Source organism: Ixodes scapularis, unplaced genomic scaffold, assembly GCF_016920785.2.
Source record: "Ixodes scapularis isolate PalLabHiFi unplaced genomic scaffold, ASM1692078v2 PGA_scaffold7__128_contigs__length_106722199, whole genome shotgun sequence".
NCBI classification, from domain to species: Eukaryota; Metazoa; Arthropoda; class Arachnida; order Ixodida; family Ixodidae; genus Ixodes; species Ixodes scapularis.
The window spans coordinates 21,371,942-21,398,563 of record NW_024609882.1 but is presented as its reverse complement, the minus strand read 5'-3'; the positions used below and the strand labels follow the sequence as shown (position 1 = coordinate 21,398,563).

The 26,622-nt window shown below is 47.3% G+C and overlaps 1 protein-coding gene across 1 annotated transcript; it reads left to right on the top strand.

Annotated features, from left to right (window-relative positions):
* Positions 1 to 4,229: 4,229 nt before the first annotated feature.
* LOC8026941 lies at positions 4,230 to 26,394 on the top strand. The gene is made up of 8 exons (XM_029973484.4): positions 4,230 to 4,326; positions 4,467 to 4,557; positions 14,103 to 14,264; positions 15,080 to 15,236; positions 18,437 to 18,654; positions 19,516 to 19,671; positions 21,575 to 21,705; positions 25,842 to 26,394. Exons 2-8 carry the CDS (start codon positions 4,534 to 4,536, stop codon positions 26,194 to 26,196), a joined length of 1,203 nt encoding a protein of 400 aa, XP_029829344.3. The 5' UTR covers positions 4,230 to 4,326; positions 4,467 to 4,533; the 3' UTR covers positions 26,197 to 26,394.
* Positions 26,395 to 26,622: the final 228 nt, after the last annotated feature.

Here is a 26,622-nt window from a genome sequence, read left to right as displayed (position 1 = left end):
ATCCAGCAATTGTCATTGAGATCAGTGGGACAAACCAACCTCGTTGGGACAAACATAAATCTCCAACCACAGCTGTACACTAAAAAAAGCTCATGCGTCTATTTTCCCGCCCAACACTCGGAGAGCCAATCACCGCAACTTACGGGCAGCTCAGGAAATGACGATGCCAAAACATACGTTTAAACAAAAAAAACAACAAAAAACGCAGTTTGGGTTGTGACATTAAGCAATGCAAAACGTCACGCTTGCATTGCTTAATGTCACAACTCAGACTGCGTTTTTTGGTCTAAACATATGTTTCGGCATCTTCATTCGCTGAGCTGCCTCCGCAAGTTGCGGTGAGTGGCTCTTCGAGTGTTGTGCGGGAAAGTAGACGCACGTCCTTTTCTTAGAGTGTAGGTGACTGGTGCGCGACCGAAAAAATCCGCCTGGTCCGGGAATCGAACCAGGGACCTAAAAAGTCAAATTTGGGGGTTTTACGTGCCAAACCTACGACGGGCATCTGGCACGCCCCAGCGGAGGACTGAGGATTAATTTCAACCACCTGAGGATCTTTTGACGTGCAACCGAAAGCTCGGTTACCACGGCGCCTTCTCATGCAATAAGCCCCCGTCATATTGCGGGCACCTCGGTCGGGATTCGAACCCGCCACCTGGGGATCCGTAGGCCGGCGCTTTCGCCTCGGAGCCACCGAGGCGGCTTCGAACCAGGGACCTCTCCATTTCCAGTGGAGCGCTCTACCAACTGGAGCTAACCAGGAGTAAGACGGCAATAGAGAGAACGGATTTTTTCAGCTGCCACCAGTCTAACACCTACAAAAGTTAACGGCCTGCATTTTAAGGTTATGATGATAATGGTATTAATTAGAAGGGGCAAGCGAGCTGGACAAGAATGACAAAAATAATCCCTGCAGAAGGGCAACAAGGCGGACATTCTTGTCCAGCTCGCTTGCACTGTTTTCAAAAAAAAAAAAAAATATTTCTCAGTTCTGCAAATGAGTTTATCCCTCAAGAAACTTCACCTCTGACTTCTCCCCTCCTTGATTCAAAGTAAAAAATTAGGCGAATACTGAATAAAATAAACTTCTATAATGCGAGGCTGTACGAATAAACGACGATAATACATTAATTCATTTTAAAGCGTTTTCCAGAGAATTCAAATGACAAATTGAGTCATCAAAACTTAAAATTTATAACGACGACCTGAAGAAAGCACTAACTGAAAACCCTAAAAAGTTTTCGCCAATCATCAATCCTAAACCTAAGAGTGACAAGCTGCCCATCGCCGACTTAGAAGATAATTATTATCTCCCGCCGTGGTTGTTTCTGATTTTGGCGCGTTCTTCGGAGACATCTTTACGCGCGAAACCTCTGCCGTACCAAGCTTAGTCTTGCCCACCTTCGAACGTACAACGTCCATGCAAGAGTGCAAGATGTTTACCTCCCAATTGATGGTACTGTGAATGTCATTGATCGCCTCCCTTCAAATTCTTCACCGGGTTCTGACAGAAGAAACCCCAGACTTAATTAAACCTGACTTCGGGTATATCTGCTAGATTTTTACGGTTAATTTTTGAACAATCGTCCTAGCCGTTTCTTAAATGTCGTCTGATTGGCTACATGGGAACGTAAATCCGATTTTCAAATCCGAGAGCCCGAATGAGCTTTCTAATTAGAGGCTTATCTCACTGACTAGTGTTTCATGCATAACCCTAGAGCGCGTTGTATTCAGCAATTTAATGTTGCATTTAGATAATAATAACCTATTGTTCCCTAATCAACATAGTTTTCGTACGAACCTCTCTTGTGTTGCCCAACTATTCAAACTTACCCGTAATCTTCATACTAACATGCAATCTTCAAAACAAACTGATGCGATCTTAATAGATTTCTCAGAGGCTTTCGACCGGGGTCCTCATAACAGATTAATATCTCAATTTTTTCACCTAAACGTGAATAGCAATCTTGTCTCCTGGATTCAATCTTTCATGTCCAATCGTACCAATCCGTTATCTTCGACACTACCACTCCCTTTCCCCTTAATGTCCCCTCCGGTATACCTCAAAGTTGTGCCCTTGGCCCTCTTCTTTTCCTAATCTATATAAACTGTATTGCCATTTCATTATCCTTCACCGTATAATTATATGCTGACAACCTTGTGCTCTACCGCAATTTTTTTTTACCCATTGATGATTGCTTAATGTTACAAAAGGATATTGAAAAATTAACAACATGGTGTGATTCCTGCCTTATAATGATTAAACTAAACAAAATTGAAGATAATGTCGTTCTGATGATCAAAGGAACAAAGTATGTTTTCCGTACGCTATTTCTTCTTGCGACTTACAGCGGGAGATAGCTTTTAAATATATAGTAGTGTACTACTCCGAGGGTCTATCTTGGAAAAAACACATTGACTACGTCTGCTCCAAAACTAACAAAACATTCGTTGTTTGTTTTTTTGTTTTTTTTTAAGGCATTTTTATCCCGCTGGCATCCCTATTTGATGTTTAGCTTACACTAAACTAATACTGACGAAGTTAGAATATGCATTTACCGTATGGAACCCCCTCAAATCTATTAAGTTAACCAATAAGAAGCTTTTCAAAATCGCGCCACTCGTTTTATCACTCGTAATTACTCGCGGAGTGGCGTTTCTCTCTTAGAACAGTCTATATAATTACAAACCCTAGCCATTAGATTAATAATTGACCCAGTTTCTTTCATGCACAGATTATATTACAATCCATGGTCACCCCGGACCTTCACTCCTTCGGATCATCACATTTCTTCTCGCCTCGATCATTCCTGTAAAGTTGAACTTATATTTTCCAGACCTAACGCATTCAAAGACGCGCCCCTTGCATAATGCATCTCCGGTTGGAACAGACTCCACTCAAGCTTGGTGTCAAATAATAACTGTACTCAGTTCTTGCAAGAAATATTTTTTTTAAATAATGTTCATATAATTATGTTATGACTTTCCCAATTTTATTACAAAAACGTGCGAATGATTATCCCCCTTACCTCCTTTATGTCATGCTTTTTTGAGGCCCTTCAAGTAATAAAAAAATAGAAAAAAAAATTTGCGGGAGTTGCCTTTCAACTATTTCTTAAAAGTCTCCGGAGAAGATCGGCGCGAAGTCTAAGTTCGGGGTCTCTTAGTGAAAGCGAAAATGATAACCGGAATAGTAATCATTCTGAAAATGCCCTTCGCGGGGTCATATACGGCCAAAACACCCAGGATAAGAAAGCCATATTATTTGATTTTTTTACGTCACCTATTGGAGGCCAGCGGGGTGCACACGTTGGACCCGAGTGCAACATCAGTCTCCGGCTGGGACTCGGGTCCTCACTGATTGGGCTCGAGCCCCAGCCGATCACTGACGCAACAGTCGAGTCCAATCTGTGCCCCGTGCCGCGCTGGCCTCCGCTAGCTGACGTCACGAATCAAGCAGTGCGGCCTCCTTATCGAGGAGGAGGTGTTGCTACGGCGCGATCAAACTCCGCGCGCAGAAGAATGCTTCGTGTCTGGGAGAACTCGCGCAAAGAGTGTTACACTCCATCGAACCCGGACTGCTCGTTCCTCCCAGAGCAAAAAAAGAACTTCCGGGTCGGTGTATGTCCGAAATGTTAACCGAAGAGCAAAGCCACACCTATGCAGACGTGCTTGCCGCGCGCTTGCGCTCAAACTGACAATCTAGCCCGCAGTCACACCGTTCGCACGTCGTACAAAGGACGCGGCGTTTGCTTAGGACATGGCGACAGGGTGCAGACAGCAAGTTCGTCTGCTTCTTTCGCAAGGGTTGTGGAGGCGTCAGAACGCCGAGCTCTCATTGGCTTTGATTGAAGGATAGTGGGTAGACCCCAAAGCAAGCTGCCTCGAGGTCTACCCCCTATCCTTCAATCACAGCCAATCAGAGCTCGACGGTGTTCTGACTTCACCACAACCCTTGCAAAAGAAGCAGACGAACTTGCTCTCCGAATAGACATCTTTCCAAAGTCACGCGTTCATTGTTAAAAGGTCTGAAACACCGCACAATGGCGGAACAATTAAGCGACACCACAGAATGTGAGATTCTAAAACTACATAAGCTAAAAACGAGTGTCAGTAAAATTCCTAAGGTTCCAACGTCGGCAGTGTCTTTTGTGTCCGCCATTGTGCAGAGATTCCACAGCTTCCAACAGAGGGCACGCTGTCGGAAGGGGTATTTTGTCTACGAACGCGCGTCGAGTATGATCGAAGCATGCTTGTTTCACGTATTTGCATGCTCTGAACACGTCCGCAGCCAGTTTTCGTACGACCAAAATGTGACAGGGCCATCGGGTGAGTAAGAAGCGCGCCTCAAACGGCATCTGCAGAGTTTCCTTTGTAAGATGTATCAGCAGCGTCCCCGCGGCTACCAGGCTAAGCTTGCACTCACGCTGTCGTGCGAGGCGACACTTGACCTTCTTGTCGCTGTCCAGCTTCACCGTGGACGTACCAGCGGACCACACGTGGGGCGTGAGGCGACCCAACGGCACGTGGAGTGGGATGATGGGCATGCTAGAGACCAACGTGAGTATATATGCGCCGCTACATTGGCGTTCTAGAAGGAAGTACTTAAGTTTTTGCGCTCGTTACGTCGAGGGAGCCTTCATGTAGACAAACAACATTTTTAGTTTGACATATGATCTCCCGTTATTAACTAAACCTTTCATGAGCGTATGTACGAAACTGCACCCCGAATTTCGCCAGTGTTAATGGCTGACATCCGCAGCTGCTCCGTGACGTCACAAAACGCAAAGGTTTGTCGGATGGTCGGGATAACAAGCGTTGCTTGATGGATGTCTTGTATATTGTTTCGAATTATATAGTGTCCTAGGCCAGTCGTTCTCAAATGGGGGTCCGCGAAAGCCTTCTAGGGATCCGCGAAGCCCTGCCTCATCAGTCAAGCCCGGCAATAAAAAATAGTATTTTTTTTTTTTCAGGTTGAAAATAAATGCTTTAATTTTCGGGCGAGTTCTTTCGTCTGAACGTCAATAAGAGAGGTCTACTTCACATGAGCCCTTAGTTATATCCATTTATTAAATCGTTATTATATTTAACCTACACCTTTCTTCTCCTCTCACCACGAACGGGGTCCTTCATCATCTCCGCCGAACCAAAAGGGGACCGCGAAACATCGATGGTTGAGAATCACCGTCCTAGGCTGTACCCTACTGAAATACGGTTCTTTTATTGCAGTTCCCAAGCGTGTGCAAAAAAAGTCACGCCTTTTAGCAGGATATTACTCGAAAACAGCCATAAGCATCGAGCAAACGTATGCCGTTTCGCGCAAACACAACTGCGACGGCCACCGATCGAACAAGGAGCGCTTGCAGAGCAAAGGATGCAGATTTAGCCTCTGAAGCGGCAACTGGGTACACGAAGCGGTATCTAGGTACACATATCGGCGGATCCAATGGATCGGTGATGAGGCTGCGGGTCTTTCCCTCAGAGGCGATGACCGCGGGTCGAAGGCAATCGCCGAATCGTTCAAATGCGTCACTTGACTTGGACGAGCTTGGTGAATTGTAGCCACGCTCTATTTACACCTGCGGGTCAAACATACTTTGGATGCACGGGTGCTAAATACAACTTCTGGTATCATTTCCAGGTGGTCTGGCTGTTGGTTTCGGTTTCGCTGCATAAAAAAATTGATTGATCCGATTTGGACGAGGAGTGGATGGACGTAGTTTGATATCGTTGGCACAGCATCACACCTCAGCTTACGAACTTTCTCTCCGCTTAGAGCTCAGTTTGTAGCTCTCTTCTGTGAGATGATTGCTGCATAAGCGGGATCTCGATCTTGACGGGAACCCAGTCCGTACGCACAGCGACGATCCATTTTGCTCGTCCCTGCACGTCTCGCAGAAAAGTGTGGACCGCCATGTCTTGGGCTTGCATGTGCTGCCCGGTGGTTTTGACACCCAACCGCGCAACAAAAATCTCACCCAACCACGAAACAAGTCGAGCACAACAACAAAAACGAAGCACGCTGAGGCGTTCACTCGCAGGTAAACGACGAGACAGAAATGCTCGCCTGCTCGCTTTGTGTTGTGTGACGTAAGAGCTCCCATGTTGCCACCGAAAACAGCGTTTACGCTAGAGTGCGATTGGAGCAGTATTAATTCAATTACTCGTGCAGAGGAGCATATAAAATTCAGATATTGCACGTACGATGCGTCTCGAGGCAATAACAATGATGTTCAATTGTTTTCTCGAATACAAAATTTGACCGGACAATCCCTTTAACGCATTACTCGCATTGTTGTTGGAACGCGCGAGACGCGTATCACGAGTGAGTGCTCCGCCGCTATCCGCTTCCAAGGGCCGCTCATTCAAGCCCCCTTAATGTTTAATGATGGAGGGGCTTTACCGCTCATTTCAGTACAACGCCGCCTTTTGATGCCAAAGACCGCACGAGAAGAGGGAACGCGTAACGGTAACACGGCCCTAACACCGCCTAGGCGGGGGGCCCTAGAGTGCCTCAATGTTGCTTGCCGGCTGCGCAACATTGAGGCACTCTAGGGGGCCCGCTCAGGCAGCGCCAAAACTGCCGCTGCGGGAAAATCCATAAACACAAACGCGCCCCGCTTTTTTTTTTTTTTTTCTTTCTTTTTTTTTTTTTTTTTTTGCCGTTGAAAGGTGGGCATTTTTGTGTTCCGAGTGCTCGGCGATTAACGTGCCCACCGCTCTGACCTCGCCCGGGCGTGGACCACGGTGTAAGATAATACTCTTCAGGTGAGGACAGCGCGCTCCTCGCGACGTGCCCGATAAAGTTCGCTCCTCTCACTATGGTTTCAAGCGGCGCCGGCAGGTGACTCGTCGACCCGTGGGCACGTACAACATGACGGCTCCTGCCGCCTCATGTACCACACGCGCAGAGCTCCAGCGAGGTTGTCGCACGTGCAGAAAGACCACGGTGTACCGGTGTAGTCATGGCAACGAGATAATTTTTTTCGCTTGCACCCAGTTTCGCCGTTTGGCCGCCGGCGACACTGTCGTCCGCGGGCACGCTGGCAGCGGAATGATGCAGCCTTTCGGATGCCCGCCGAACGAACACTATCTGAGTTCTCGCGCCGCGCGTTCAGCCCCGCCGTGTCCTCACCTAAAAAGTGTATCTTACACCGTAGCGTGGACTCTGATCTCAAAGGAAATGGAAACATCCAAACGCAGACCTGTTTCACGGAGAGGCCGCAGGAAGCCACGTGGCGCTGGCCGAGGGGACATCTTAAAGTAACTGTATATGATCCGCCTGGAGAGCGGAGTACCGCAATGGTGCTTTCAGGGCGGCCATGTTGGATCCAAGGCCGCAATGCCGGAAGCGACCGTCGCTTCTGCATGTGCCCCGGATGAATAATTGAGTCTATGGCACGAGGCATCCGCTTCGTGCAGTGGCGCTTTTTTCGCTACCCGCAAACACAAACACGTCAAGGGGTTTTAGACGTAGAGTTACTACAATAGACGCTAAACGTTCAGATGGCGCTAGTGTGCTGTTGCATTTTGAAGAAGAGAGCAACCAGTCTAAATTTGACTCCCGGTAATGCATCCCTATGGGAAAGCGCCCATGTGTTCTCTCTTCGCGCTCGATTATAAGAGCAAATATTGCTTAGTGCTGTGACAGAATAAAAAGTTTGGAACATTTTACAATTGGATGTACAAAAATATGTTTCAAAGCGTTTTTACAGAGGAGCTGTTAAGGCCACGGTCCCACTGAATGTGGCAGTTTAGGTACTTTTCGGCAGGCCATTACTCATCTCCTTTTAAATACTGTTTTTTGGGATTGATGTCATTTGAAAGGCAATGCAATCCTCTTTCATTTGATATTATGTATGTGTTGGTTTTTACTGTTCATGCGCATTTGTAGCGTTGCGAATATGATGGCGCGGACCCTCACTTGCTCCGCTAGTTCATGTTTTATGAACGATCCATTAAAGATAGCACGGTTCCAATATAGCAGTTTTGTTAAGATGATGTCGGAGCAGAATCTAACGATCCACTTTTTTGATATTTGCACTACTTTGTTTTTTTCATCCCTCCAAATATTGCCCTAAAACTGACATTTTTCCGCACAAATATGTTTTTAATGACAAGAGCTAGGGCAATGAAATTAGCTACAGATGTAGTGCTTATAATTGGTAATATGCAGAAAAAAATTTAATGTTGTGTAAATTTTTTTTTTGTTTAGATATTTTATATCAAACGTAGCACTTTTTTATGCTTCGTGTCATGGTAGTTCAAATGCCGCTGAAGAAATAATTAAACTATGATAAAATCTTTTATAACATTTAGAGCTACAATGGTTGCCCAAGAGGTGGACGATGGCTTTTTTTCATTTTCAAAGTCATAACGCTCCAGGAGCCCTTCAAACTTACCTGTTTTTGACGCATATCTGTTTTGGACATCAAACAGATTTATTGGCATTTAATAACATTTATAGTTTGGAATAGATATACATTGCGATGTATTAAATTTTCACAATGATATTGCTTTGGTTTCTTAATAGGTGTAGAGCTTAGCTAATTTTAAAAACAATTAAAAACTGTTTGGGTGTTTTGTTGCGCTACCTGGCGGATGGCAGACAAACTGCTGATTTCTAATGTTCAAAAAATTTCCGAGGGCGGCGTTGGCGTCTGTATCATCATCAATCTCCGTGTCTTTTTACCCTCACATTTAAAAAATATATTGGAAGATTTACTATCGATAACTGAATGGTTTAAGTACTGGGTCAGGCTAATAAATCTAAGACCAATATTTACACAAGCGTAGCGTGATATAATGTGTTCATTATTCGATATGATTGAAATCAATAAACAATGAAGACGAAGAGGAAAAGAATACACCCGAGTTCACTTTATGTCTAGAGTCACTAAATGAGCTTTAAAGTATCGGCACTCCGTTCCCCAAAATTGTTTTGGGCGCCGCCATTTTGGGTCTTGCTCAGAGCAAACGCAACTGCCGATCATCGTGATCTAAAAGTATGACTTCCTCAGCATTAGATGTGGTGCTAGGAAGCTGATGCAATATTGCAATGCTCTGTCGCGGGTTGTTTAAACATTTGTGAGGGAGGGAAAAGCGTTTCCTGTGATTTTAGATAAAGCTTCATATAACTGGCAACCATGATTTTAAGCCACAATATGGCCAAGTGTCGTTACTCTGAACCGTAGCTAATTTACTGGCACAAGCGGGCACAATGAAGAAGAGGCAGGTGTCAAAAGGTAGTGGCTTGTGGAATCCACGGGGCTTACGATATGGCCCCTCCAGGTATTACTGGGTGGAGCACTTCATGTGCCCTTTGCTTAGGGTGGGGCACGACATCTGGCCATTTTGTCCCCCTCTTTTATTTTTATTTTTTGTTCAGAAGCGCGTGAAAGAGCGTGTCCCTGCACGCGCTCGTGGCGCTGATTGTGCTATGGCGACATTTTGTTTTCGTCGATTTCTTTGTATTTTCCCCGTGAGCGCGTGCTGTCGGCATCGGGTACTACAGAGGGTGGCATCACCCTAAACAGAAGGACATTGAGGCACCCTAGGTATTACAAGCCTCTTGAACAAGAGCATGAATAGTGTTATTAAATAAGCTACGCTTCAGAGTAGCCACGCTTGGCCTTAGTATGGCTTAAAATTATGGTTGCCAGTTATTTGAAGCTTTATCTGAAATCACAAGAAACGCTTTTCCGTCCCCCACTTTAAACAGTTTGCGACAAAGCAAAGCAACATTACATGAGCTTCCTAACACCGAATCTAATGCTGACGATGTCGCACTTTTGAATCATGACGATCGGCAGTTGCGCCTGCTCTGCACGGGCACCAAAATGGCGGCGTTCACAACACTGTCGGGGAAGAGAGTGCCGATACTCTAAGCGCAGCTCATTTATTGGCTCTAGTTGCCGCGAAACTCCTTTTCCCTAACTGAAACTGAAAGTAAATATGAATAATACACCATTATTATAGCTTATTTAGTTATAACCAAATACACATAATGAGAGGAGGAAGCGGGCGGGTAGGAGAAACGCGGGTGTTATACGCGACCGTTCTAACCGTCTCAAAAGAGAGAACGCGCGAGCTTGCGCTGGTTTAGAAAAAAAGGCATCCAAAGAAAAGAGGCGGCACACTGTGTTCTTTGTTATTATGCGTCTAATTGCAAATTGTTGTGTGTATGTTTATTCAGCCGGAAGTTAGTCTGCCTTAGTGGGCGTCTGGTGTCTCAGCTGTAGATGAGCAATTTAGCCAGTGTGGTAAAACCGAAAACCTGGGGTCTTCAACGTGCGCCACGCAGTAGTGATGCACGACCGCACGCCGGTACGATGCTCTTCCAGATCGAAACGGGCAGGGGCGGGGTGGGTTCTGCAGCGCGAGCTTTCGCTCCCAGTGCTCCGAGCTGGTGTGCGCTAGACCGTGCACTCGGCAGCCAACCCCCCCTTGTGCGTCTAATTTATATACAGGTATAAGTATTTGAAGATCGACAATGGACGTCGATCGTCTCGAGGTAATGTAAAGTAATAACATTATATAAATTATAAACTGGTTGAGGGACTGAACGACTTAATTTTTCAATTCTTGGATTGTAATGTGGCGGTAGCCTATTGTACTTACTGCTGATGAAGAGCAATATGAGGTGACGAGGTAATGATTAAATGATGAGGCCCTATAAGGACGACGACATTAATGGGTGTTGAACCACAACGTACAGTGCCGGACTTGTTTCAAGTATCGTGTACCCAAAGACTTTCTTCACCCGTAACAGTATATGGTAGAATCAATGAGGATGTTGCTTTACAACTGTACGTAGAACAGGAAAACTGCACTGTGCAGAAGCGCGGCTTATTCGTTAATATGAGGGACGGATTTCTAGCAGCATTCCCTGATTGACTACTTGGAACAAATGGCCTCGTTGACGTTAAGTGTCCCCGTTCCAAAAGATTCTTGAAGCATAGTTAAACCGCAAAGGAGTATGAGGCGAAAAATAAGAAAAAGGAGTCTGGTGTGAAAGGTCCAGATCACCACCGTAGCTTCTACTATCAAATACAAGAGCAGTTACACAATACACAAAGAAAGGTTTGTGATTTAGTTATATTTACACTTAAGGGCATTGATATCCAACCTATTCAGAGATATGACACCTCCTGGTCAACCAACATAGAGCCTTTTCTACTCAAGTTTTACATGGAAGGCCAGACTTCCGCTGAAATTCCTCACGTAGGCGAGTTGTCCGACCGAATAAAGATAGAGAGATACCCGATGTGGGTATCTCTCTATCTTTGTTCGTAAGCGATAGCATCATGAGATCGAGGGGTGTGGCTAATCTTCCGCCGAATATTGCTACGGCGGGTGTTTTTCCGTGTAAGATGAGACCGACGCGTGCTGCCGGAACAAGAACCTGGCGATTCTTCACTCAACTGCTTCTTCCGTAAGCTTCAAAAGGGATTTTTTTTTCGTTTCGCACACCATCTGTTCTGCTTGCCCGTTAGTTGCAGGATGGTATGGTGCACTAATGCGATGCCTGATGCCGTTTTTTTATTTTCTTCAAAAACTTGTTTATTTTATTTGAAGCAAGATTTGGCGCGTTATCAGAGAAAATTATTTTCGGTAGGGCAAAAGTAGGTAAAAGAGACCGTAGAACGTCAATGACGTGTTTGGACGTCGTGGCAGACATCGTGTAAACTTCCAGCTACTTAGAGTACGCATCGTACATGACTCCGCAGATGTGGATACGTTTCGCCACCCACCGACTGAATAGTGGATCGTTTTCAGTTACTGTTCGAGTCTTTCCACAAAGTTAGCCCAGGTGCCAGGACTTTTGTCGAAAGCGGTAAGTGTTCGAAACGTCGACAATGTCGGTAGCCACGTGTTGTGCTTGAAACTGGACACTTACCAATCGCTGAGAAGAAACTTGCTTGTTCGTCTGCCATGAGTCGTCCGATATCCGGTCATCACCGCAACACCATCTCCCGACAAAACTGGTCTTCATTGTCCGCATGTCCATGGTTAGCAATCACGTGAACTTATAAATTCCCGAACGCTCATAACTTGCCGTCGCTAAACGCCGTTCATTCATAGCGTCTTCATTGCAAATAAACGTCTTCCTATTTCTTCTGATGGTTTCCCTAAGCTGTACTTACAACATAATGTGTGTCGGTACTTCCGAAAATATTGCAACGGCGTTTGTTTTCCGGGAACTATAATGTAACAACCTTTACAACATCTTCCGGACCCCGTGAAACACAATATTACGTGACGTTATTTTAGTCGTCATTAAAATGGTGAGGTAAGTACCGTAAATCGCGAAGCAGTTTACTCGACGTCCGCTTCCACTGGTTGAGTCAACTGAGCGTGCATTCGTGCAGAGGAAATTTTCATTGATAGAATATTGACACGTCAATCAACATTTGATTCCTTCTTGGTAAGATTTATTGCGAAAGCACGTTACAACCGCCGACCGCATCTCCCTATATCAGACAACAATTTATACCCAGCCTGACATTCTCGCATACATCCGTTTGCTGGGCCACGCTACTTGAGCTAGCTGAGCACAGCAGGCAGCGGCGCGAGCAAGGCCACGAGGGGAACGTGATGGTGCTCGAGCCATCCCACTGTGAACCAATGTTTCGGCCACCCCACGGGTGCGTGTCGCCATCTATTGGTTGAACTAACGCCTTGTTCAAGATGGCTGCCGTGGGACCGCAGCCTTAAGGGCTAGTTTCCCCAGGATCATGTCCGTCCTCAAATGACCTGATGACACAGAACTCTGGACAGCTACCGCCATCTAAGAGCGGCGGCAACCAGACATCCGGCTTGCCGGTTGTGTGGTATGCCGCCGTCGCTCATAGATGGCGCAACCTTTCGAGCCTTTCCACTCTGGCTTGCCGACTTGCGGCCGGCCATTACTTATTTCCCATCATGGTACAGTTTCGCTGGTCATCTTTCTTCACCAGAGTGAAAAGGCTGAAAGTGTTTCTTTAGCATTCATGGAGTCGAACACTGCGCTAAGATTGCCCAATACACATGTATAATACGTGTTGACGTTGCACACTGCTATTATAGGACACGTATTTATGCATCTAGTCAATGCTGTGAAGCGCACAGAGTGAATAAGCTTGACAAAACATCAAAAGGATGCTAATATGTGCCAAATCAAACAATCAGAACAGACGACAAGAACGAAGCACGGAGTTATTGAACGAAAAACGCGTACTGGATTAGTAACAAACTGCCTTTCCGTCATCTGAATGCTATTACAGCTTGAATAAATCCTACGCATTTTTTAATTGTTCTTTATGCTTAAATTGATAGCTTGTATTGACATATCATGCTGTACAACATAAACCTGGGCCTCCATTTTTACTAAACATGGCTCAGTAATAAAACAACAACCATTAACTAAATTAATTACACTTTAATAAAGTGAATAAAGCTACATAGTACCCGTTATGAGTAAAGAAACTACACTGATTTATATTGCTATTTCTTGGCGGAAAGAAAATTTCCACCTGCGTTTTCTCATAGGAATACACTGGAAAAGTAGACTGTTTGCTGTCTGCTTCTATTTGCAACGGGAAGTCCCGTAGACGCTAGCGCCAGCTGAGCCTCTAGCGTTTATAGTAATAACTTTAAGGTTTTAGACGATCGAATACACTGGCGCCCTACTATGGGACAGGTCCGGCACATTCCCGTTCCGCGTATACATTTACTCATTTCTTGCGCATCTTTTTCTCACCGTGGGCTTGGAATAATTCTGACAATGTTATAAGCTCATTTCTCGTAGGCAGTGCGTAGATTTGATCTCGCGAATGCTGCAAAATCGTGCCTATAGTTATGTACAGATTGTGAGGGTTCCAGGGCTCCCTGGGTGATGGCGCCAGCTTGCGAGTGTGTTCTCTCGCCGTAAGTGATGGCGAAGGGTTGCAACACAGTCGATCCCACCCAAACGCAAAAAGGTGAAGCCGCCTTTAATTCGCTCAGGTCTGGTTGATGTATTTAGAAAAGTTGTAGCCGGTGCGCTGCGTGCTAGACTGTACATCCCATTCATCTGCTTCGCTCAGTCTCAAGCAAACAGGTTTTTTTTTCTTTTTTCTTTTTAGGAATCCGATCTGGCATTAAGCTGCTTCCTGCCGACGTTCGAGAGACTCGAGGTGGCGCTACCGACGGTTCTCATCGTTTCTGAGGAGATGAGCATCCTGGGAGGTCGACTCTCCGTGCAGAGTTCCAACATATTCGGCTACATCATGACCTTCGACTGGCAGGTGAAGCGACGGAACAAAAAACGGCCACCATACGCATTCATAACAAGAAGTACCGCGTCGTAGTGTTCATGGGCATTCTCCTCTACAAGAGACCTAATTTACGCATTCTTTATTTTAAGCGAGTGATTGTCATTCATTCCATACACTCACTCACTGACGGCTTAAGAAATGCAATGCGTGACTACTTACCGCCTTCCAATTGGTCCTTGGGCGTTCATGACTGATTCCGCACTCTGATTGGCTGCGGGGTCATAATGCGATGCACGCCCCGCCCTGCCTTCCTCGAGCGGTCACCATGGCCATCTGAACGATGGACACTTAGGCCGCGCGCTCCCAAATGGACCGAGGGGGCTTTGCCCTAAAAGCCGACCCGTTGCCTGTCCATGTTCCGGTTGCGCACATCCAAAGCCCAGGGGCCAATCAGAGCTCTGAGCTCTGATTGGAAGGATTAGTGGGTAGACGCCAATGCCAGCCGTCGTTAAACTCAGTCACCTTCCGACGAGAGCGGACAAGAGTGTCGTATGCTCCTCACGCAGGGTATGGTGTTGGGACGTCGAACGCCGGTGTTGATCTGTACACTTGCGAATACAGTGATCATCGTGAAATGTAAAATGACGTGTAAACCTCAGTCAAATTTGTTGAATTCTCTATTCTTATGATTCTACACACCACTATGTTATTTAGCTATAATGCTGAAACGGCGACTGTGGACGTGTCAAGCTGCCCAGGGAAGCCTATATATTCTCTCACAGCCCCTCTGTCTATGTCGTCACAGGATGGAAATTGATATGATTTGATTTGGTGTCTCGACGCAGGTTTGGACGGCCTTTTTGATGGCACTCCTCCTGTTGTCCGGTTTGTCTACCGTCGTGGACATCATCAGACCAACCCCCGCTGGCAAAACCAAGTTGTCCCTGCTCAGTCTTTGGAATGAACAGTTCTGGAAGTACTTTGAGAACATGCTCACGGAAGGTACTCTGCACGTTCTAAATTTTGCCGGGCCATCAGCAAGGTTTACTTTTGTAGTTTCACACCGAATTCGCCGCAACGTACAACGAAACGCTGTAGATGGATTAATGACGCTTCAACCAGTGTTGCCAATTTAGCTATTTTGTAGCTAGATGTTTAGCTATATACTTTTCGAGACAAATAGTTACAAAATATTTCTCCTGGCTATAAATAGCTAAATTAGGTCCTTAAAAAAAAAAAAAGAGAAATTTGCTCCAAATTCGGCTATTTTCGCGTATTCTAGCTTTTATCTGGTGAATTTCTTGCAGTTGCTATAGTTAGGCATTAAAAAGTGTGACCCATAATGAACCGAGTAGACCGCACGTAAAGTATGTTCAGCTTAAAACATTGAGAGTGTTGGCCGCGAAAGGCGCGAGGAGGCGACAGCATTGAAGAGAGGAGGCCTAAAAACATGAAGACGGATGCATTACTGGACGCTAAAAACATCAAGAAGAATGCAACCGACGGCCGGAGGCCTATCAAGTGACGAGACGGCGGTTCTCCAGGCGGCAAATCAAAATGTGTGTGATGTCACGAACAACGGCCGATGGAAATCAAAGGGGTGTGTGCGTGCGTGTGCGCGTGTGTGCGTGCGTGCATGCGTGCGTGCGTGCGTGCGTGTGTGTGTGTGTTTGTGTGTGTGTGAGTGCGTGTGTGTGTGTGTGTGGAAAAGGGGGGGGGGGGGGGGGGGGGTCAAGGGGGTTAAGTATTGCGCCGGCCGCAGTGTGAAAGGGGAAAAACACGCAGCACTATGCAGGCCAAGGTAGGGATAGGGGAAACTCCCCTATTGTCCCGACCTTGGAGTATATTGAGTGGAGCTAATCCTTGAGGAGTAAAATCGAACAAAACTCCTCCCGTTCCCGTCCGGTCGTTGCGTGCCCCCAAAAGTGTGAAGATATCCAACTCTGAATTCGATCAAGGCAAGCCGGAATACGTCACCACACGGAAAAAGCAAAAATGTACGGGTTCCGCTCAGACTTAAAATGTAATCCGTTACTAGTAACGAATTACTTGTAAGTTACTTTTTCAAGTAATTTTGTAATTTCCGCGTTACTTTTCTGTGGCAGTAATTCGTAATGTAGGTGATATCGTTACAAGATATTGATAACGGATTACTTTAATTACTCGTTGCTTTTTAAAAGTATGAACATTATACAGAAACTGTAGCAATATGAGTGTCCGACCACCCGCTCGATGAAGCTGAGAAGCGAGAGCCCAGGGATTTTTCAGCACTGCACGCAACTGTAGTCCGTCAGTGAACAAAAGGTTAGGGTGTAAAAGAGCTGGTGGTGGTTAAACATTTGACTAAAAACCCCCGAGACTAAGACAAGAAGGGGCGGACAAACACAAAGTCTCAATATGTTGAGACTTTGTGTTTGTACGTCCCTTCTCGTCCCAGTCTCGGGGTTTTTCGAGAAATATAGTCCGTTCACGCGTAAGCTGCGGCTCACACTTGAAATTCCCGTTTCAAAAGGGAGCTTTCGTCAATCGGTTCCTTACCTCCAAATTTCGCAGCGGAAGTAGACGCTGCTACTGAGCATGCGCACCGCTAGCTTTGAGCGCAGAATTGCAGGTATCATTTCCGGCTGCCGTACGCTTGCGAGATGGCGTGTGTGGTTGCAGCTAAAGCCACTAAATAAGCTGCGCTTAGAGTATATCGGCACTCCGTTCCCCGACATTGTTGTGGGCGCCGCCATTTTGGCTCGTATGCAGAACAGACGCAACGGCCGATCGTCATGATTCAAAAGTGCGACTTCCTCAGCATTAGATTCGGTGTTAGGAAGGTCATGTAATGTTGCTTTGCTCTGTCGCGAACGGTTTAAACATTTGTGGAGGGCGGAAAAGCATTTCCTGTGATTTCAGATAAAGCTTCAGATAACTGGCAACCATGATTTTAAGACAGATTATGGCCAAGTATCGTTACTCTGAAGTGTAGCTTATTGAGTGGCACTAGTTGTAGCTTTCGGTACCTTCTCAGCTAACAGGTGAACAGAGTGCAGCTACGTTCTTTCTCTTAAATACAATATTTTATTTTTAAAAGGACTACCATAATGGCGGGCGTATGAGAAATGAAAAGTAGTGGTGGAGAACACTTTTGAAAACATCAAAATTGTTTCTATTGTTTTCATGATAAGTGTACGGGAAAAGTAACGCCAAAGTAATTTGTAACATAACGGTTATCCGTTACTGTTCAGCGAAAGTAATTTGTAAAGGTAATCCACTGGATTTAAGGCTCGGTAGTTTGTACTTGTAATCCATTACATTTTTTCAAGTAACGGGCACAACTCTGGTTCCACCTTCCGAAGAACGAATGTTGGGCTGGTTTGTACCAAACTTTACAAATGCATCCCCGCCGATTCTACCAGACGCATGCATTTCATGCTAATTGAAGTAGTTTGTACTTTCGTTCATCAAAACCCCTGATGCTTGACCTAATCGAATCTAAACCGTAAACCTTTCCTCTTTTTTTTTTCTGTCTTTTACTTAGTGTTTTTTTTTTTTTTTTTTCATCACTGTCGAACAACTTTCGACTTTCCATATTCCAGGTTTTAAAACACAGCTTGTTCGCGTAACCGAAGCCTCGAGCTCAAAGCAGAGTAGAACAGAACGAGATTCACATTTAGATTACGTGTGTACGACTGAACAATTTACGCAATACGTCTGTGACTCGTTTCGCTCCCAAAACTTAAAAACGAGAAGGGACCGGAAACAGCGTCTCAGATTTGTAAAGCCGCGGACTCGCACTGCCAATACATCAAACGAACGACAGGCTGTTCTCTACAGACACAATGAAGGAATCACCTATGGAAATGCATCCAGCATTTTCATATAGGCTTCGAACATGTCCGACAGACTAGAGAATTTTAGGGAACCGCTTTCGCACTTCCGATACGATACCGTGGACCCTCCGGTACGAACTGCGCATGCGCAACCACAGAACACTCGCACGTGCGCAATGTGTAACCGGAGGGCACGTCGCACCGTATCGGACGGGGCAAGAACGGTTCCCTAAAACTTTCCCTTGTGTGAGCATTTCGAAAGGACCGTCATAAAGAGAAGCAGAAACGCCTGGGACAGTGACTGCAGACAGTCTTTTGTATATGCGATGCATAAGCACCGCAAGCTGTGTGTGTGTGTGTGTGTGTGTGTATTGTTCCGCGCAGCGTCTGCAGAATCCCCCGGGGACACTCCCTCGCGCATCTTGTCCGCCGTCTGGTGGATGGCGGTGATCGTCCTGATGAACGCCTTCACCGGACACATGCGGGCCTGTATGATGATCAAGTCCCAGACGGACACCATCGACTCCCTGGCCGAGCTGGTGACCAGGACACAGGTCAAGCCCTACGTTTGGGGAGGCACCGCCTATGTCTTCATGCTAAGGGTCAGCTATTTTGCAGATAGTGTGTACCGCATCGGATGTCCTCGGCCAACGCGCATGTGGAGGCTTAGACAAAGGGTCGCTATCCGTTGTCTAAGCCTCTACGCAAGAGATTAGAGCGTCCCTTGGCGGGCAATAGCTGCAGAAATGACTAAGGTAGTAAACGCGAAGGCAAAAAGACAAGATAGGTGAAATAGCACCAAAAAAGGCTGGCGAAAACACGAAATTTATCATGAGCCCGCGGCACACCTTCACGAAAAACGCGGTAAACGAAATTCTTTGACTCTCTACCAAGACATTTTTTTTAATGTCTTGACGCATGACGACAGTCAAGCGCGGTTCATGAATGTACACGAGAACTCCGTGAACACTCGACTACGGCTTGTAACAATCAATTCCTTTGCAGACAACCTCTAACAATGCCTGGAGCTCAGCACGCGTTTTCTACTCAGCCGGCCACAACCGTGGCTATGATTAGCGTTGGAGGCATAGGATAGGCACCAGGTCACATGTAGCTTGTTCTGGCACAGAGTTGAAGGGATGAACGTTGCTTATATTCCTCGAATTTATTTTGGCGACTGCCATGACCTATAGGAAGAAAAACCAAAGCAATTTCATTCAGTTATTAACGTTAGGGAGTGATTCTAAGTAGTATTTAACAAAATTAGAAACATCGTTTCATTTCATTTAACCATGTCGACGATATATAAATAAGAGTAAGAATCAAGTCGTACGAACCCGCTACACTTCCACATAGACCCTATGCGGATGACCGTTCCCGTTTTGCATACCGCTGCTCTTCGTACAAGAACAGCGGCGTATAACCACACTCGGCCAGTATCCGACAGCAGCGAGTCTGTGCAGGACACGGGAACGCCCGAGTACCAGTCGATATGGAGAAGCGTCGAGCGTCATCAGTCCATGCTCCCTACCGAGAAGCTGTACAGCAGGGACGTCCTCAATGAAGTGATGGAGGGCAAGGCGGTCATCGTCAGCGATCGGAGTTCCCTCGTGTACAAGGTGCCTCATCGCCTCTGCCATCTAGAGGAGAAGAGAAGAGCGTGCTTGACGTCAAAGCGCCTAGCTCTGATTGGAAGGATTAGTGGCTAGGTGTAAAGGCTAGCTGCCTTTGTCTCCACCTGCTGTTTTAGAGCGCAGCTCTTAGGGGCCCGTTTCCGGCTTGAGCGGCGTCGCCGTCGGCGTCGGCGTCGCCGTCGCCGTCGCCGTCGCCGTCGGCGTAACCGCGCGGTGCATCATGGGAAATGTCCCATAATGCACCGCGCGAGCCCCCCACCAAGGTCACGTGACCTCGTGGGGGGTCACGTGACCCCCCGAAGTCACGTGGCCCCCTCCTCGAGGTCACGTGACCCCCGCCGATGTCGCGTGACCCCCCGATGACGTCATCGTCACTGATGACGTCACCGGCATCCACATCGTCATCGTCATCATCACTGATGACGTCACCGGCATCCACATCGTCATCGTCATCATCACTGATGACGTCACCGGCATCCACATCGTCATCGTCATCACTGATGACGTCACCGGCATCCGCATCGTCATCGTCATCATCACTGATGACGTCACCGGCATCCACATCGTCATCGTCATCATCACTGATGACGTCACCGGCATCCACATCGTCATCGTCATCATCACTGATGACGTCACCGGCATCCGCATCGTCATCGTCATCATCACTGATGACGTCACCGGCATCCGCATCGTCATCGTCATCATCACTGATGACGTCACCGGCATCCACATCGTCATCGTCATCATCACTGATGACGTCACCGGCATCCACATCGTCATCGTCATCATCACTGATGACGTCACCGGCATCCACATCGTCATCGTCATCATCACTGATGACGTCACGGACATCCGCATTGTCATCGTCATCATCACTGATGACGTCATCGGTGACGTCACTGATGTCGTCACCGGCATCCGCATCGTCATCGTCATCATCACTGATGACGTCATCAGCGACGTCACTGATGACGTCACCGACATTCGCATCGTCATCGTCATCATCACTGGTGAAGTCATCAGTGACGTCACTAATGACGTCATCGGTACCCGCATCGTCATCGTCACTGATGACGTCATCAGTGACGTCAGTGGTGACATCATCGGCATTGGGGGTCACGTGACCCCCAAGGTAACGTGACCCCCCCCTGGTTAGTTTAACCCCCCCCCCCCAGTGCCCTTCCCTCCTCCTCCTCAAGAGCTGCGCTCTAATTCGGCGTTACAGGGAGTTGTAAGCGGCTTTCATTTTTTTTCTTTCTCCAATCAGAGCGAACAACAGCGTCAGCCTCCTCACGGCTGGCGTTGGGCGTTCCAACGCCAGACCCTATACGCGAAAATGGGAGGAGGACGCTCTTGTCTGGTCTGCTTGTGTGTTAAGAACGCGGTGGAAGCTTGTAACGATTGCCTGGCTATAACACCGACACCGAAAGAGTTGGCGATTGTACAGTATGCTCGTTTCCCTCGATGAAAGCAAAATAAATGTTATGTTATTAAACACGTCATATTTAGCTTTTGATCAGCCGCGAAAGGCATAGCACATCGCCAATGGTATCATCACTCAATACGGTGAACTAATGAACCAAAGTCTTTGGAACAAAATAAACCAAAAGGGTGTTTCCTCAGTCTTCGAAGCTTATAGCTTGATGTAGGGTGAGGCATGTCAATCGGAGCCTTCCTTGGAGAGGAACTACTGAGAGCAGGCTGCGCAAACGTTACACTGATTTTGACAGGCTGACTATAGACAAATGCAGATAGAAGAGATTAATGCACAGCGCTGTAACAGTTGCTTCCCTGAAATGCAGATGGAAGAGTGTTTGATTTTAATTTGAACGGAAATTTTTATGGCTTGTCTGGCGAAGGCAACCGATTTCTGGTCATGCCCCACCAGGTGTCCCTCGTGTGCAAGGACTTCCAAGAGGGCGAGTTCTACGTGAGCCGGGAGGCAGTGACCCAGCATCCGTTCGTATGGTTCTACAACAAGCTGCTTGCCAAAGACCTGCGAGACGCCATCGATCATAAGTGAGGACTTCTTGCTGAGCTCCCTGCGTTTTCAGACACTCGCAATCGGTAAAGCCACTATTATGTACCTAAGATTACGTCGCTAAGAGAACACGTAATTATGGTGTGTTTATGAATAACCAGTCATAATTAAGTTAGTCAGCTGCATTGGGCGTCTGGTGTCTTCGCTGTAGATGGAGAATTTTATCCGTGGATTCCAACGCTTATAAGAAATCGCAGTCGACAATTTCAAAATCACAACCCGGCGAGCGAGCGCTCTGACACTTTGACCATCGGCAGACAAACAAAATGTGTGTGGAACCTACAAAACGTTAAAGACGACAAGGACCACTTTTTAGGTCTCCATGCGCGGACTGTCAGCACGTGCGGCACGTACGCGAAGATGCCTTCGGCAAGCCGCAATCACGCGTGCTTTCTTCACTAGCCGAAATACAACAGCAGCCACAACGCCATGCTTTGCAGCGCAATGTGCGTTGGAAGCGATTCAGAGGATGAAGCTCACCGCTTCGGTAAGCGAGGAAAGCACGCGCCAAACGTAGAAAACAAACGAGCTGCTGCCTGCACATTGTAAAGAAACGTTGGAAACAATGTCCGTCTGCTCTAGAGATGGAACCTGATAAAGTACAATCTGAAATATATGCTTTTTTACGTCATCTGGTTGAAATTGCTGCACCCATACTCTATGACGGTACATCATTCATAATCTTATCATTCGCAAGCACACTTCCTCCTTTTGAAGAAGGTTGCTGATAAATGTACCTAACCTACCACAAAGTAACAATCTCACAGTTGGCAGGTTCCTATTGTCCTGACAAAATGAGAAGGCAGGGCCCCTCTTTCGAACGCCCGGACTCCAGCACGTGCTCGCTGCTCACAAGACGCCGAAGGACTGTTGGAGCATAGCCCCCTATATATACATACTGACAAAGCCTGGCAGATCACCACGAGAAGTGGCCGCCGAAATGGAAAAGGTGGAGCGGCAGACAACGTGTGAGAGGCCAGCCACGTGACTGGCGCCCCGCTGCGGCGAGACGCCAAAACACACTTCTCCCGAGCGAACAAGTGTGTTTCGGTTCCTCGCCGCTGCAAAAGCTGTGCGCCCCGAGAAATGCTCCGCGCTACCAGATTCCCGCGCTTCAAATCAGCGACCGGGCACTCTATGGCTCCGTCGTCGAACTGCCAGGCTTTGTGAGTTTAGAGGAAGCTATGATCGGGGGTAGGAAGCTCGCGCTGGAGGTGGGACAACTGTAGCTGCTCCCTGCTGCCGTTCTCACTTAACAGTGGCTATAGAAATTGTATGCTCAAGATTACAGCTACGCTTACCAAGAAATAAGAGTACATGTATTCGTACATCAACCACACAAAGAGTACCCAGTTAACGATACACAGTTTCCTGAATGTCGCGGTACATTACAACCCTGCACTGGACTCGCAGACTCTTGGCTTTGCACCTCAGCTACACAAAAAGTACCCAGTTACCGATTTCCATTATTTTGTACCCTGATATATTACACCCCTGTATCGCACCTCAGCTACACAAAAAAGTACTCAGTTACCGGTTTCCTGTTCTCTGGTCACGGTGTAAGATGTGTAGGTGTAGAAACCGCGCACGGCTCAACCGCCAGATAAAGTCCTCTCTTCGCCTTGGTTACAAGCGGTGCCACCAGATGACGCTTCGATAAGCGGCAAGTTGGTTGAGGCAAATGGACGGGGAGCAATGGGCACGAAAGGTTTTCAGCTATTTATACATGTGGAGTGTAGACACAAAGTGGAGACAGCGCACTAGGAAATTAAGAGGAAAGTTTTTGGGCTATTGCGAAGATACGGAAGAGCAAGTCTCAGTTAAGAAGAAAGTTAAGGCCACAGAAAGAGATTGGTGGCTAGAGGGAATGCAGACAAAGACGGCTCTGGAAAGCTATAGATTAAACAAAAGAGTTATTGCCAAAGAAAGCATTTATGACAATTCTAGGGGAAGCTCATTGCTGTTTGAGGCAAGAACGGGTGTTCTGCGAACCAGAACATACAGAGTGAAGTACCAGGAAATTGATACAGTGTGCACTGCTTGTGGAGAGGAGGACGAGACGGCTGAGCACTTGATACTCTACTGTAAAGGGCTTCACCCTATGCCTACCGAAGACAACATAGATTTAATAAAGTCATTGGGTTTTAGAGACAGCGAAGGGAGAGTGGATTTCAAGACTGTAGAGATTACCAAGCAAAGATTAAGGGAATGGTGGCAGAAATCGAGAGAAAACTAGGTATTTTCTTATCCACTGATGGCAAGGGGGTTTCATAGCCTCACTTTCTTTGCACTGCGGAGTGAATATAGATTTCACATTTAAATATTCTAAGCTTAAATGGTAAAACAAAATGGCTAGGTGGCGTAAGCTACCGCCCGATCCAAAGGGCTCAGCCGTATTCATCCATCCATCCATCCATCCATCCAGTTACCAAGCAAAGATTAAGTGAATGGTGGCAGAAAGCGAGAGAAAACTAGGTATTTTATTATTAACTGATGACAAGGGTTTTTTTATAGCCTACATTTCTCTGCAGTGCGGAGTGAATATAGATTTCACATTTAAATATTCTAAGCTTAAATGGTAAAACAAAATGGCTAGGTGGCGTAAGCTACCGCCCGATCCAAAGGGCTCAGCCGGATTCATTCATCCATCCAGTGGTAGCCCTATCGCGGACCTAGTTTCCCACGCCTCATGCTTGTTCCTATTTTCTTGGTGCGCCGCGACATGAAGAACTTTAGCACTTGGGCTACGGGTGATGCTTTGACACAGCTTTGTCTCACTGAAAGCTATTTTCTGTCTCGGCAACAACAGTTTTATGAACACGTTGACGCGAGAGATCTCTGGGGCGGTCATCAAGCCAGCGTCCGTCGATGTCAGAGCAAACGCGCCGAGCGGAAAGCGCGCCCGCCCAGGTGCCATGACAACGAGACACTTTTCAATGCGTTAGCATTAAAGGGATACTTCAACGAAATTTGAAATATTCCCGTCGTGTTCAAAAATAGGTTGAATATGATCCACAATATCCGTAAACGACATTCGCACGTTTGTATTTTGATCCTGGTGGCTGTATTTTTCGTTATAAACGGCCCACTCTGGCAAGCGCTCGGAGAAGGCCCAGCTTACAGCACGTGACATCCAACGCAATCGTGACGTAGGTCGTCTCAAGACGAGCAAAGCTACAGCGAGGCTGACGTCGAGAGGATGGCCTAGTCGTTCCAGCCACCGAAGCGGCTGCTTTTGTACGAATTTTGAGTGACGGGTTAATCTTCTATAATCTTCTAGGGGGACAATAGCGACTTCTGCGACACACAAAAGGGATTCTCGGGAAGAGGGGAGTTCCTCCTTCCTCCCTTCTCTCGTCGTGGCCGGAGACGAGACAACCTCCGTCACTAGCTGTCAAGGTTCCTAGACGAGCATTACAAACGAGGCGTTAGCGACATCCACCAGGTGCTCTTTGCTAATCGTTTAATTCGTTTTAAAATTCCTTTTCGACACTTTTTCAACAAGATATTGGTATGTTCCATGTGATACTGCTCTTTTGAACACATATAGACCAAAAAATGAGCGCCGAAATTTCGTTGTAGTATCCCTTTAATGCATACATGACAACGAAAAGCTGATGCCGTCCGTCTGCGGGCAAATAGTGGTAAAGGAAGCGCTCCGCTTAGAGAGGAGAAGAGTACTGGAAAGGACAAAGGCGAGAGGAAGGCGACGTCACGAGGCAGAAGCCAATGCGCGCGTGGGACGGCGAGGCGAGAGGGGGGTGACGTCACGAAGCGGAAGCCAATGCGCGCGCGCAAAACCGGTGAACAGCGAAAACAGCGTCAGGAAGCAGATGCCGCTGCTGCACGCAAGGCGGGCGAAGCAGACAGAAGAGCGGAAGCAGCACCTAGCTCGGCTGGCCCAAAATCCAGCGCAAGAAGCGACAAGCCGACGCCCGTTTTCTCGGTTGTGCCGCCGTGCCGGTGGAGACGCTGTCGTCACAAGCTACATAAGCGCGCGCCAATAGAACTTGCCTGATCGATCGCGTCGCAGCGTCCGCCGTGCTGCGTGTCCTCGCCAAAAGAGTCTTACACCGTGACATTGGTGCTTCACAACCCTGCTCTGAACTCGCAGACTCGAGGCTCTGGTCGAAGGCGGCTTCACCCAGAGGTGGTGGGACCAGGGAGTGGGCACCTGGAGGGAGTGCGGAGGCTCCAGCGGCAATCAGGAGGACGGTGATGACGTCACGACGTCCCACACCTCGCTCCAGTTCCAAGACCTGCGCGCTGTCTTCGTGCTGTGGCTGTGCTCAGCCTGCATCGCCACCGCCGTATTCGTCCTCGAAGGCTTGCTGGGCGTAGTTTCGCGGAAATCGGAGTGTTGCCGTGACGCCCGTAAACGGGGTAAATCGAAGAAGGGGCGCTTAGAATCGCTGGATTTCACGAAAGCACGCGTTTTCGAACCTCGTCAGCCGAAAAGAGATAACTAGGGAGTTGTGGCAAATCGTTCTGACAACTGCGATGATGATATCCGATACTACGCTGACGCCTTTGCGCATGCATCGTTATCGGAGGTATCAGAACCATCTACAAAAACTTCCTAATAAGTACGCGACACTTCTGAGTAGTGGCGAAAAAAAGTGAAAGCCGTTTACAACTCCCTGTAACGTCGAATCGGAGCGCAGCTCTTGAGGAGGAGGAGGGAAGGGTATTGAGGGGAGGGTAGACCCCTCCTCCTCCCCTCATTCTTTAATATGCTCCGGGGGGGTCATTTGACCTCGGGGGTCACGTGATCTTGGGGGAGGGGGTCACGTGACCTTGAGATGATCTTGAGGGGTCAAGTGACTTTGGGGTGACCCTAGGAGGGGTCACGTGACCTCGAGGAGTCACGTGACCTTGGGGTGTCACATGACCTG